The sequence below is a fragment of the Bombyx mori genome, chromosome 12 (assembly GCF_030269925.1).
Source record: "Bombyx mori chromosome 12, ASM3026992v2".
Lineage (NCBI taxonomy): Eukaryota > Metazoa > Arthropoda > Insecta > Lepidoptera > Bombycidae > Bombyx > Bombyx mori.
The window spans coordinates 6635575-6651090 of NC_085118.1; the positions used below are offsets into that span (position 1 = coordinate 6635575).

General features: G+C 34.9%; 1 protein-coding gene across 1 annotated transcript; it reads right to left on the reverse strand.

The window, feature by feature from the left end:
* Positions 1-252: 252 nt before the first annotated feature.
* Positions 253-4089, reverse strand: LOC692849 (triacylglycerol lipase). The gene is given in 6 exon segments (NM_001046694.1): positions 253-416; positions 1388-1727; positions 2283-2516; positions 2873-3027; positions 3122-3188; positions 3935-4089. Coding segments are annotated over 6 exon segments (888 nt in total). The 5' UTR covers positions 3975-4089; the 3' UTR covers positions 253-364.
* Between the last annotated feature and the right edge of the window lie 11427 nt (positions 4090-15516).

The window sequence follows — 15516 nt, forward strand, 5'->3', positions numbered from 1 at the left end:
ATTACTGCTTCACGGCAGAAATAGGCAGGGCGGTGTTACCTGCCCGTGCGAACTCACAAGAGGTCCTACCACCAGTAAAAGTGTTCTCATAAATGTGTTATGTAATAAAAAAATAACTTTTCTCTTGTAACAGTATTTATGGTTAAACTACGTTTTCTTTTTTGTTTTTGTGTAGGTAGTAATAGATAATAGTGTCAATAAGGACCAAACATTTAATTTTGATATACGCACTAACGGAAAGAAAACACACTATTCAACATTGTATATTTTTATTATTTTAATAATAATAATAATAAATAATAGTTAATGTAGAAACTAATTTTATTGGTCATCACAGAAAACTTCGTTTTAAGTTTTGTAGGCATCACAAATGGAATGGGTACCTCATGCCGGTATTTACTCGGAACATTCCAGACCTGAAATGAAGCAAGCAAGATTGTAACTTTATTTTGAGAAAAGAAAATGTTTGATTACCATCAAATAGGAGACTCAATATCAATGAATAAAGGATTCGACATGGACTCCGACACGCAATTAAATCCTGAGTTATTTTGATACAATATTCAACATTTAATGTCGCGTCAAATTATTGATGTCGCTGAGTGAATTAAAGTAAAATTTAAGAACAATTTCTGCTTTTATACGCGTCGGATGAATAATTTGATACAGTTAAAAAATTACACTTTGAGAATTGTCAATTGTCTAAGGACCCGAACGAAATAATTTGCAACGCAAATATTCGATTTAACGGGATTTTAACGGGAAGAAACATTTAATTGTTGGTTCAATAAACAGGTATTTCGGTGAGATATATGGATTTTAGTTAATAGTTCGTTGAGTAAGCATGCAGTCAACGAACTCCATATAGAATTTTTCTTTTTAATGTGTGTACCACGAATACATCCAACACAAGAACAAGTAAATACACCCCGACCTCAAATATCTTTAAAAAATATATTGACTCCTATCGGAAACGGGATACGGACCTCATAGCTTAATAGTTAGGGTCAATGACCACTCGATCAACGAATTGATTAATCTTAAATTTCTGATATAGTAACTTGTTCATAAATACTGAATATCAAATATTTAGTTCAAATTTCTGTGATAGACAGCGCGTTTCTAGTTTAAACAAATGGGTGAACTTATACATTTACTAATAGTCAGAGCGGAACGTGACCGGCTTTCAATAATACGGTACCACATCACACTTCTCAACTATTGAAAAGTATCAGAATATTTCATTCGAAACATTTTTCAGTTTAGATTGCGCAAAAGCACATGTAAATCGAAATTTATTTGGATGTTTCCCGTTATCCCTTATTATCCCTATATTAAAAAAAAAACATAGAAATTGCAATACGTAATGGAAAGATATTAAACATACCCATGCTTTACAAGTTTGGCAGTACCCATTTCAACTATAAATCCTCGGCAATTATTTGCGGTTATCTCCGCTTCTGTGCTGCACTGATTTCCGTAATGTTTGCCATGCGTAATTGTTGCAGCAAAAACTTCATAAGCGCGGTTGTGGCTACATAAGTTATTCGTGCAGCCCGGTTGGACAAGACGGCCGTTGACAAAGAAGTCAATGTGTCCAATAGCAACGCCCAAGCCGTTTTTGTTGACACCAGATCCGTCGGTGTGAATAACTTCAACGTATTGAGCATCGTTTGTTCCCAGTCGTAGTACGTTGTTTTCCCAATCACGAGCCGAAGGGTCTAGACCTAGGTTTTTTGGAGAAATGTTTAATTAGATTGTGAGATATTCTGAATCTGGCTGTATAAAAGTTTATTTGTAAAACATGTTTTTTACGGGCTCCAATAGAGCCAGTTGTGTAGACTTAGCCTAGTTTCACTTTGGGTTCTATAGTTATTGCCAAGTAACATTTCGAAGCATACCGACTCACTGGTTGTAGAGTGCATGGTGGCTCCAAAGCACATCCTGCCTATACCTTCAATAGAAAATTCATACGTTCCAATTTGAAGTCACTTGTTACATATTGAGACTTGGATGCGATATATATCTCAAAATGTAATATTCACCTTATCGTGTTCCGTTCAACCATCAACCTAAACTTAGAAAAAAGAAAACTCGGTACAAAGCGTCGTATCTATTGTTTCGATTTTATTATACTTCATGTATTAAGACTATACTGAAGAATTTAGCCATCAATATAATTCGCGAGGACTTCAGTAATTGTAGATAATAACAGGAGTGTCAGTCCCCTCGTTGCTTGATGAAAAGTAAAAATCAACAAAAAAATCATACATTAAACTTACCCGTAATTCTTGCTACTTTGCCTTCCAAATTTCTTCCAGTCACTCCAGCAACATGAGCTCCAAGATTGAAACCAACAATGTGCACCTTATTAAGTGGTAATTTGAGATTTTTCAAAAAAGTAGCGATACTTGATCCCACACCTGTCACAGCCATCACTGCCGTTGAATATGTTGATAAACTGAATGATGACCAATCCACAACGATAACGTTATAATCGCCACTTGTTAAAAATGCTGAAAGCAAATTTCGAACATTAGAACATTTTATTATTACTCGATAGTTGACCGATGACCTAGTGTGCACGGCGTGAAGTCGTTGGATGCGGAAGGCGGAGGACCGCATTATGTGGAAGGCATTGGGGAAGGCCTATGTCCAGCAGTTGGCAGATAAAGGCTGATGATGATGATGATAGTTGAGTTAACTTTCTAGTTCGTTTTTGCATTGTAATTTCTATTTGTAAATTAATATAGACTGTTCATTATATAATCAACAGATTGATGAAGCCAACTTCAGCAGACTTAATTCTTCATTCCTCGTTCCTGGCTTGTAGTCAATTTTAATTTTATTAAAAAGTTAAATCTTTGCTCACCGTCTTTAACAATAGGGTTGATCGTCGTCGTAGCAGTGCCACTGTGACCGTGTATTATTACGACAATATCCCAATTATTGTTAAAGCGCGCAGCAGTATCGTTTCCAGTGGGAAAGTGGTCTTCGGTGAGTGTAATCGAATTTCTCTGTGCATTGCTGTGTAAAATAGATATAATATTGTTTAAAGCATATATGTATATACATAAGATATATCACACAACTCGTTTAGAGAAATACAAAAAAAACTCACCTATAGTAATAATATTTATTTAAACTTCCAAATCGCTCCAAGTTTTGAATGGCATCTCCGTTGCAAGCTAAAAAGAAGATAATAATTAATTAGAACACATTAATGATACACGAGCCTTTTGTTTTTAAGGAGTATGATTTCGAGTGATGCATAGAGAAACCAGATTGCCAAACTACACATAGGACCTCTTGGGAGTCCGCACGGGTAGGTACCACCACCCCACCTATTTCCGCCGTGAAGCAGTAATGCGTTTCGGTTCGAAAGGTGGGGTAGCCGTTGTAACTATACTGAGATCTTAGAACTTATATCTCGAGGTGGGTGGCGCATTTACATTGCAGATGTCTATGGGCTCCAGTAACTACTTAACACCAGGTGGGCTGTGAGCTCGTCCATCCATCTAAGCAATAAAAAAATAAAAAAATTATAATAGTACACTTTTACAAGTTTGATTTGTATCTATTAGTTATAATTATCTATTTGTGTACTATAATCAGAACGTAGTTGTTACCAACTTCAAGATTTTTGATTAACTTACACAAATCAAGAACCGATAAGAATACAATCATTTCATTTGGCCGAATATACTGAACGGGATAAAATAAAGATTATTTTACTTTTTAAATAGGCTTAATATTAAAGCATGTATTTTTTTGTTAAGTTAGTAAACTGTTTTCTTAATATTATTCGTAAAAGGGTAAAAAAGTTTTCCTTTATTCATATTTTATGGATAGTAAATGGCTTAATGAATATTTCATTGTTACAATTACAGTATTTATCTCTGACAATCAGTATTTTCAAATAAAAGTTACTCACCGGCAAATGCAAAGGCCAACAAAGTAATCAGTTTCAACATTTTTCGCGTCTTCACGAAATGTGTTTGTGCAATTTTCGATTTAAAATGCCTTTATAAAGCGATCGTGATCGATGTCACTAAGTTAGATAAATATGATATTAAGATCTTAGTTCCGATAAAGTTTGTTAACGGTACATCAAAAGGAACGTATTTTAAATAGCGTGTAGATAAGAAGGTATTGTAAAATAGGGCAATAGTAATTTTAATTACAACAAAGAATAAAAAAATATGTTTGTTTTTACATACCCAAATTTTCAAAAAATTTAAGAATAGGCTTAATATTTACACTAACCCATCTCTTCCCGTGCGTGAGTAAAAGGAAGGTATTCACTGGAAAATCAAGGCTGAGTTAGAAATGTTGAGATTCTATGTTGCACTCACACTTGCGACTACGGACGAAACCATTAATGAATACAAACGGAATCAAGCCAGAAATGCCGTCAAGCAGAGTAATGGAAGATAGATCAAAATGTTGATGGATCGGCACCGTAGTTATGAGAAACAGCGACTATTGTAAGAGCTCGAGTCGCAGGACTGAAGCGAGAGACGATTATAGATAGGGTTAAAATTATGAATGTCTTAATTGTAATTCAATTGTTTTATAAATCTATAATTGGTGATGTTTAAATTATATTTTCGTTCATTTGGACAAATAAAATAAATAATTCCACACAGATCTATTACGCGCTCCGCCCTCTCCTTCTAGAAGATTACGGACTTGCAGAACTTGTGCTTTGCATTCCTTGTCTCGTCACTGCCTAGCATCACAGCTGATGCTTTTACACAATTTATGTTAATACACATGATATAATACAATTTTAAATTGGAATTAAAACGCACTAATACTACACATTGAACGGCCGTCTGGTGTAGTGGTAAGTGACATGGTCACTACACATGGGGGTCGCGGGTTCGAATCCCGCCAAGGGAAGATATTTGTATGATAAATATAAATGTCTTTTCCAGGGTTATGGATGTATATTAAATATATGTATGTGTATAATAAAAATCTTACATTTATTTCCGTTATCTGGTACCTGTAACACAAGTTCTTTACGAACTTATCACGGAACCAGTTAACGTGGCGTGATTGTTAGTAAATATTTATATTATATTTATTTATATTACAGCGTCAGTTACGCCGCATGTCGTATTCAAGTATATTAGGTCAAAAAGTTGGCAATAATTTTGACTATCCCGTCCAACTAGTTTAAAATATGAGGTCAGCTTACTAACCCCAAATTGTTGCCAAGCAGTACAATGTAAGTAAATTAAGCAAATCTGTAATTTCTAATGTAAATCTGAAAGGAGCTACAGTAAATAAAATGTAAATCATAATTTGAATAATATTTTGATTAGCCGATCAAATTAGTATTAGATCTACCAGACGTGAAAAAAAAAACGTGAAAGGTTCCTTCTGGTAAAAGATAAGAGTAAACAATTCGGATGGTTTAACATAATATGCAGTTCAGATTGGCTTTCTGTTTAAAAATCTTGTAGTTTATGTAGACTATAGCCAATTCTTACAATAATACCACTATCGTTTTTCAAACGGAAACGAGAGAAGAAGGGAATTCGTATGTAATTTGATATCTTGATTTATCTACGATAATATGAGTGGAACGTGTTTATTTTCATGTTTTTTTTTTTATCACTCAGCTTCTATCGAAGTTAGGAGGCGTGAAAAAAGTGGTCATGAAATTAGGTAATTCCCCAGAGACCTGGCATGAGGAAGTCCAAAAACTTTAGAATTCATCTTATCTTATCTAATAACCAACCGGTATCTTTTAATCAAAAGCAATTAGTTTTTAACGCATCGTCCACCGCAGTTTCACTCATTTTGAGACAAAATCACAACGCCTTACAGTTATTGAAACAGGTATTGATGAAAATAGTGTCCTAAGTTTATTTTCTGAAAAACGGGTATGAAGACATATTCCGAAAAAATTAAAAATACTATTAAGAACAGAAAATGGTAACAAAATTAGGATTGCAATCTAATTTGGTGTTTCCAGATATATCTATCTTCGTCGCTAAAGAAAAAATCTTTTGAAATACGAAAAACATTTATTTTTGAAAAAAAAATTCTATTGTAATTTTTTTGATCGACCTTATGACACCTGTTTTAATTTTCAAAATATTTTCAATAGCGATTGTAATTAAAATAATGTAGGATTAGCTATCTTGAAGATCAAAGATAATCAATAGCAATCAGTTTATTCTTGGATAAGAAGTGACAAATTCAAGTTTATACTCTCTCATTCTAGAAATCAGTGATTTGTAATGGACGATTGTGAAAATAATCAAGCCTGCACTGATGAACGTATAATTCTTATATCGTCTTTTTGTCTTCAAATATTGAGCAACTTACTTCACAAGGACAGGTGGGCGAGCAAAGGCTCAGCCAGGAGGGGTGGGATTTGCTAATAGCTGCCCGAGCGCCTCTGAAGGAGACCAAAGAACTCAAGAGCAACTGGTTCCCGAATAAATCTACTATCAGATCGGAATCGCGACCTGCTGAGAAGATCCGGCAAGAAACTCAGCGGGCTGATGTTTAGGTTAAGTTGCACGTCGAACTAATTCGAAGAATACGGTTACCGGGTTCCTTAAGCCCGCCCCTAGTGTTAGAGCTAAAGGTATCTAATACAAGGGTTATTTGATCTGATGGATCCATAAGAACGTGTCTAGGGCGTCGACGGTGATTGATTAGGATTCGAGTAGTCAACGGCGGCAGCGATAAGACGATTATTATAACGCTTATCGAAGTACCGTTCCGACGCTGACATCATGTGTTTCCGGATTGATTCGAGGCCCAGGTCGTCATGCAGTTCAACGTTCCTCACGAACCACGAAGTTGCGACGGCTAGCCTGCAAAAGCTGGATTGTAGGGGTTGGAGGGTGTTTATGTGTGTGCGGGTAGCGTGAGCGAACACCACACTCGTGTAAGTCATGACGGGCCTTATGCAAGTTTTATAAAGCGTCACCTTGTTCCGAAGGGACATTTTACTCCGCTTACAGATCATGGTGTAGTGTCTGCCGTGAATAAGCGCGGCATGGTCGCGGACTGATTTTATTTGCGGGTGGAATGTCATAGATGCATCCAGAGTGACTACCAGATAGTTGACCTTCCTAGCCCTATGCACCTATGCATGTACAGTGTTCGATCACGGGGCCCGTGCACACATTAATTCTCTCCAACCACCCAATCCTATTTCTGCAGGATAGTCGCCGGAGTACGTGATATGTAAGGAATGTTAGTTTTTACGACCTAAATCTTTAATCGAAACGTATGTATCTTAAAAAAGCGTCAGAACACTAGTTTGATAAAGCGGCACGACACGATAACCCTCTTATCGTGGCCGCTGCTAATTAAGTTTCTCGCTCGATCTTTTCAGTGGGTTATGATTCCGATCCAGTGCTAGATTTAGCGAAGTACTTACTGCTCAAACTAGGGTCAGTGTTATCAATTCTCTCTCGTTGAGCCCGTGAGCTAGTAGTTGAAATAGTTCCTTAGGCTACAAAAGATTATTTATGAAAATTAATGTTAATTTCTAAAAAAAGTACCTAAATATCAAAAGACTTTAAGTGGTTATGTATATATAGTTCCGTAATTTTTTCTATTTTTTTACAAAATAATTATGGTCTTTACAATATAACTATTTGAACTATCTATCCATAGGCGTTTCCATTTCTAAAGAATAAAATTGATTCATTTATATTTAATCTATACTAATATCGCCGATCAGATTTGCATGAAATTTTACACAAAGGTAGTATAAAGTTTGATTGACACATATGATTTTTATAATGGCAAATGGCATAACACAGCCAACGCTGAGTCTATCTGATCTTAGAGATACGATAGCCGATTTGTCTTTGTGATTTTACTTAACAATAGATCAACAAATTAACTAGTTAAGAGCGACAGAATCAACTCTTCATCTCGGCTATGTGTAACTTGCTTTTTTTTTCAGAATTGCAAATGGAACACGTTCAAAATCTCGGGCGTTTGTCTAATTACACACCAAATTGACATTTAATACAAAATACCTTTATGGTCCCAGGGTCAGGCAAAAATCTGAACAAAATTGTTCAAAATTTCAATTATGTTGCATTTATTTTTTAATTACAATTAATACACAGTGCTCTTATTACATAGCGCATGCGTGTCAAAGGTTAGCAGACGTTTCATGTTCGCTGATTCAACCGTAGTACCACAGCGGAATTCATTTCAAATTGACGCATCAAACAGGCCGGGCCTCCCTTACGGCCGCGTAAAAGTTTGCTCAGACTTTCTGAGCACAACCGTGTTTCCTCTACAAAAGTTATCTATGAGTTTTTTGTGAGGTGAAGACGGCAAAATGCGTTGGTTCGTAGCGACTGTCATCTCTATCGTCTTAGTTAGCTCGGGTAAGTCACTTTACTTTTTTATTTATTTGTATGGTTTTTAAAGAATTGTCATCTGTTTTTTAAAAAAAAAGCGTGTTTTCTTTTAAATCAAAGTGTTTCCGATAAGATTTTAATTGTTTTTTTTTTTCCATTTTTTTCAATAATTTAAATTGAGAATTCAGAATAAGAAAAACTTAATTCGATGTTACCGTGTATTTTCCAAGATCGTATTTACGTTTCTGAATGGTATTTATTACAATACGTCATTTTTTCGATTCGCAAAGTGAATATAAATATTTTTCTTCTACTTCATTGACCTCAATTACGTGGAGTGGAATCCTTAATCAAATATATCGTTGGCAGAATCAATAACAAGATTCTGATACACGATATCCGTCATAATTCTCATCACGTACGATTTCTTTTTCGTTTTGGGAAAATCGAGAACGGTTCATGATTTAATACATATGTACACTGATGTGTTTATATCATGACTACTATTATGAATGAACCAATTTTCCTTGTTATATATTAAAACTTTAAAAATAAATTTGTCTTACTTTTAAATTGACCTCATCTTTGATATACTAGAGAATCATATGAACTAATGATAAAACTAGAAACAATACGTCAAATTATTCGATAGATATTAAATTGATGATTAAATTATCAATACTCAAGACAGGAGAGTTTATTTTCGAATTAATTTAATTTTGAATTATGTTATGGTGAGTGAAAGAAATGCCGACATTGTCTCTGATGTGCCTGCTTAATTGACAGGTCAACCGGTGTGTCAATTATAGTTCGTTCAACTAATGAGGTTACGCACCAATAAATGTTATGGTTAATGACGCTACGGCTCTATAAATACGACATTGTACAGAGGTAGTTTTGATGGAAACTCAAACAGCAGCATTACATAATACACACGAGTGTTATTTATGGCTGAAAAACTAAAATAGGATGGTTTTTATAATATAACAAACGTCACTCGTTATGTAATATATACATTAAGATGAGTTGAACAAATAAATTGGCAGATAAACGCGAGAACAAATACTAAAAAAAAAATAGTACGCTATACTACAATAGAAGATAGTACATAAGAAAATTTTGCTTATTCGGGTAAATAGGCTAAGCTGACGGTTGAGCTATCATCAAACAGGAGCTGATTGAATCTACACAATAAATGTGGTTGTCCACTTTATTCACAATTGTAAATGAAAACGAGTACTATACAAAGTACATATATGAGCTCCCCTCCACGGTGTTTCCCGAGCGCTATGACATGTCCTTCTTCAAACGAGGCTTATGGAGAGTATTAAACGGCAGGCAGCGGCTTGGCTCTGCCCCTGGCATTGCTGACGTCCATGAGCGACGGTAACCACTCACCATCAGGGGGGCCGTATGCTCGTCTGCCTATACGGCAATAAAAAAAAAAAAATATTGTTTTGGATTTCGATATTAAAGGTATATATTTTTTGTCCGCACTGCTCAATTCACTTTTGTGTTCCAGTGTCAGAATTGAATTAAATCTTATACATTCAAATCATTTTTTATATCTCACAAACATCATCATGTTCGGTTGCTTTTGGCAGAGCAGTCGTGGTCATGTGGGATTCTTGCTTATTAAAGCCTTGACAGATGTTTTTCATAGTTTGCGAACCGAGGCCCAGCGCACGCACTCTTTAAGTGGGGTTTCCGTAAGGTCTTTCACCTGATCAGTCAAGCGCATGGGGATTCGTAAATATAGTAAAAAAAATAAAGTTCATTATACACTTTTGTGTATTCTGTACTTTAGTTAAGTTTTCTATTCTTTGTCAATAATAATTTTTATCCGTATGTTATTTTGAACATCACACTCGTTTTGTTCTAGAATGTCATTACATAACAGTAACAATATAAATATCACGAAAATAAGTATACATTCTGTTAATTAAAATTCTGTTATCTTACCTTATTTACAAAGCAATCAAATAACCGAGAATATTTCGTTTAATTTTCATCACTGTTTGATATTAATCCACTGAAACGATGACATAAAGTTTTCAATTTATATAAGCGCTTGTATTAACAAAGTGCTTCCAATACCAAATTTACTAAAAGTCCACAAACTATTCGTAAAATCTGTTAGAAAGTTGCTAATTGAACTAAGACGGTACGATTGAGGACAATTATTTTCTGTGATCCATAAACCATACATTATTTCCATTTTATGTATATGCTTGATTCATGGGTTTCTTATTTGGTGTGATAGGTAGTCTTATGATTCGGGTGAACAGCGGCTCTCAAAGTCGATTCAAATCATGAATACTGCTACTACTCTTAAGGCATAATAAAATAATTTTTTAAAACAAATATGCCGTAGAGGGGTGAACTAACTCATGGCCCATTCGGTATTAAGTGAGTGCTGAAGACCAGGGATCATATATACAGGCCATGAGATGGGAGGTCAAAAATCTCAATTGTATTTGTGTAGTGCCTATCCCATCACACGGCTGGTACAGAAACACATGACTTCTTCGCGGCAGAAATATAGAATGCTTAATATGTACCCAAGCGGGCTTAAAATACTCTAGCACTAAACCCTAAACCACCATTCTAACTAGTACCCTTAGACTTTATCAAAAAAAATTGATTTAAAACTTCCTGGGTAATGATTGCAAGTTTTCAGTCATATACTTAAAAATGACATAAGAAATTACACAAAATCATAATATTTGTTAAAACAAAGTAATAAATGAAAATTTCCCCAGATGAATTTAAGCCTATTATACATTCTTATATGGAATTCGATTAAGTCAATTAATAAGGTTGTTGAACGATGCTTTGCGAGGCTTCCAGGGAATTAGCTTGGACATGATATTTTCCCATCAGTTGTAAAATGGGAGTGGCGGCCAGGCCCTATAGTAGTGGCAAGGATAATGCCCTATTTCAGGGCGAGTCAACGGAACTTTGCGCGTACCTACTACATTAGGAGATTCCGACCGTAATTGACAATTTTGTATCCATCCATTTGCATAGTTTTGTGCGAATTAATTTTCAAGCCTTTATTAAAACTATTTTTGTGTTTCTCCGTTTGCCTTTCAAAGAGTTAAGAATGTGTTAAATTTTATAAAAATGTGTGCGTGTACTAGTGTACACACGTAAGAAGTGAAACTTCTTTATGGCCTTATTTTTCGAAAAATGATCTACATGCAACTTTCTAGAAATTGGTTAAATAAAGTTAAATTAGATAAAGTTTAAACAAAAGGATTTTATTATCATAGACATGAATACAAAAAAGTTAAATTAGATAAAGTTTAAACAAAAGGATTTTATTATCATAGACATGAATACAAAAAAGATGGCGCGTAACGGAAAAATGTGACGCGTAACCGAAAAATGTGACGGTAAATTTTTTTCCAACGCCGATAAGGAAGTTTCACTTCAATAAAAGACGAAAATGATATTGTTGTTTTAGAGCTCCTTTTGAATGTTTAATGTGTAAGCATGGGCATCGACATGTAAAATTTAAATGACATTTTATGCATCCGTAATAATAAAATTGGTAACATATTGGTATTGGTGGAAACGACTCTTACCTCCCGTCTTTATCCGGTGTCAATATATTTATCAATTGTTTATTATATTATAAATATACTACAATGCTTCTAATGGTACTTATTGATATAATATTGATTTAAATAAGACTTCAATATGATGCTCTGAAAAAACAAACAGACAAGATTTAAAGTCTGCTTTATAGTAAATTGGTTCACAATTTTACAAAAACATGAATTAAAAAACTTCATATTTCTTCATCCCTGTCGCCGCTGTTATTGACATTCTACATTAATTTGAATTGCTTTAAAAAAGGCGCAATCGCGGAAAAAGTTAACGTTAAAGGAAGTTCGCTTTCTTTTCATATATCATATAGATCAATGTATAATAAATATTAAATAATAGTATACATTAAATTTTAGTATATATTATAAACAATTTATTAGATTAACGTGAAACACTGGCTGCTTCGAGGTTGAAATCTCAATTCTGTTGTAAAGACGAGTGATTACAATTTTTTTTATTATTTTTTTTCTTAGATGACTGGGCGAGCTCACGGCCCACCTGGTGTTAAGAGGTTACCGGAGCCCATAGACATGTACAGCGTAAATGCCGCCACCCACCTTGAGATGTGAGTTCTAAGGTCTTACTACAGTTATAACGGCTACCCCAGCCTTCAAACCGAATGCTTTACGACAGAAATAAGCAGGGTGGTGATACTTACCCGTGCGGCCCCAAAAGAGGTCCTACCACCAGTAATTACATATATTATAATTTTACGGGTTTGATTTTTAAGACACGATTTTATTCCTTCACCGTGCAAGTCAATCGTGAACATTTGTTAGGTACGTGTTTCATTAGAAAAAATGGTACCCGCCACATTCGCCCGCCGATTCGAACACCGATGCATCGCAAGATACGAATGCACCGAACGTCTTATCCTTCAGGCCACGATGACTTCGTGGATTATTTTATTATCGAGTAAATAATTATCAAAAATATACTGATAAATGTTGAGCAAAAGATAATCTTAGATACCTAACTAAAGTCAATGTCCGTGTAGTCCTTTGCAATCTCGATAACGCGTGCTCAGCATTACTTATTACATTAATTTACGTTTCTCCTTATTAAAAATGATCGACCATTGTCCTGCACTTTGTTTTTTTTGACGTCAAATTTATGTGTAGGTCAAGCGGCTAATCATGTTGTGTATTGGCTATTCTTTCACGAATTAGTGGTTGACTCAAGTACAATGTTGTTCTAATATTTATTGTTCATTGCAAAGCTGAAAACCTAAAATGTATTGCCATTTTTAATTGCAAAATTAAGGCAGCTATGTTTACATTTACGCCGATCGTCAATTTTTTTTTTTTTTTTCTACGTTTAGAACAATTTTATTAATTTAATATTACGAAGACGTTCGTTAATTATACTCCTTCTGTTTGCGTAATAGAATTTTTAATATAAAAATAAAAATAAAACACACGTGAGCACTTATAGTAGTATTTTATATTATATAATTTTTATTATATAACAAATCATCTATACAGATTTTGGTAACAGACGTCTAATTTAATATGGATTAAAAAAAAGAAACACGTTTTTTTGTAATATTTATTTTTTGTGTACCTGAGGTCAAAAGATAGGAACTCCTATAATTTTTACGAGTATAAATAATTAAACTTTCGTATTGGCCTGGCTATCAATATTTAGTTGCCGTTAAATGATTTTCAAGATAAAAATGGTAGTTGAATAGCAACCGGCGTAAAGCGAGTCTAGTAATACACAGTATAGTAGGATAATAATGACGATGTTAGTAGAATTTTCGTATTCAATTTACATATTACATATTTATATAAAAATATTTTTAAATTACTTACGTTTGTAATTTTTATGTACTGGACATCAGTTGGAGACGCCTATGTTCAGCAATGGACAATGGACAGGCTGAGATGATGATGATGATGATAATGTAGATTGTTATTTGTTTCTGTGTTTTATTATATTATATATTTATTTTTAATAATATATTTATAAGTAGTCTAAAAACACCAATTTTTTTTTCGTCATTTGTCTGTCTCTCTTTGTTTACATTCACTCATTCGTTTTCCATCTCCAAATATGCTTCAATTTTATTTTATATGGCAGATTTATTCAACTATTGATGTTTAGTGATCACTAACATCCACAGATATCGTATTAGATTCTTCAACTTCACGAGTTACTGAATAATTTCCTAAAATTTAATGCCCTTTTTGTGTTAACGGTATTATTTTTATGCTATTAGGTCACAAGCGCTTGAATAATCCTTGCAAAATCATTTATATTCCCACAGCGTGTAATCTCAGTAGTTCTACACTAAATATTGATCACAATGGACTGCATGTCGTGGAGTGATTAATTACGTACAATGTTCTATCGAGCAACGTACAATAGAGAAGCCAAGAAAAGTACTATAGCATCAATAACATATAAAATGTCTTCTTTTCTGCTGTTGAATTAATAGGATTAAATAAGAGTGGGCAAAACAATTATATCTTGAGTATGTTTGACAGCCTGCTTCGCGTGATGTCTTGCGAATCCATTGCTGCCATTTTATTAAATTCTTAAAATTGTTTGTAATTTATAACCCGATTTTTATAATTTTAATTTATTTGCTTTCTATCTAATATTTGTATCTTCTTTAGTGTAAAATTTTCAATCAAAACCAGCACAGAACCGGAATTATTATAGGATATTTTTGAGGCCCTACTTCACCAAACGACTACCCTGTACTTTCACACCGACGTTTGATCTCCACCCGGGATTAGACCCCGGTCAGAGTAGGAGGGGTCCCGGGGTCAACATAACAATCAGACTCGCGCTGCCACCCCGAGAACACCCGACCGACGGGTCGTCCGCCTATTCCATCCCACTTGTGCCAGCGCTCTAGAACGACTGTAGCGTGCGGCGCAGCCTCGACCCCCTTAGGTCGCCTACTGACCATCTCCGGGAGAAGACTGCTTCGACAGGGGCCGGAGCTGGACGAACTCCTTCCTCCAACCCCCTGCTCGGCGGCGGTGGTACGGCGCCGAGAGGGAAGAAGAGCTCTCCCTCTCCCGTTCCGTCGCCTCCTTCTGCGCAATGCTGAACTCACAGAAGTCGAGCATCGCCTGCCAGAACTCTTCGCTGACGAGCATCGTAGCCACGGCGGTCTGAAGCGATATACAATAATAAAGTACCAGGATATTTATTGATTTTGTTGTACATTTTTGATGAAGTCAGTGACTGAAAATTGCATTTAAATAATAAAAACCCCTTATATTTTCTTTCCCGGTGCGAACTATGATGTCTCAATTGTCTCGTGGTCGTCCGGATAATGAGTCAATTTGATTCGAATAGTCACCGGTTTTGTGACAAAGTTAACCCTTCACAATTCATAAGTTCACGTTTCATAGTGAGCAACACTGAAAGCGTTATAGTAGTTTATGCTCTATAAACCATTAAGGCTTATGTTTAAATTACAATAATTTGTGACACATAAAGAAACAAGATGCGTACCCTTTTTTGTTATAGTGAACTTCTCGTTCGAATTAATTTATAATCAAACTAGATACGTTAAAACTTTAAA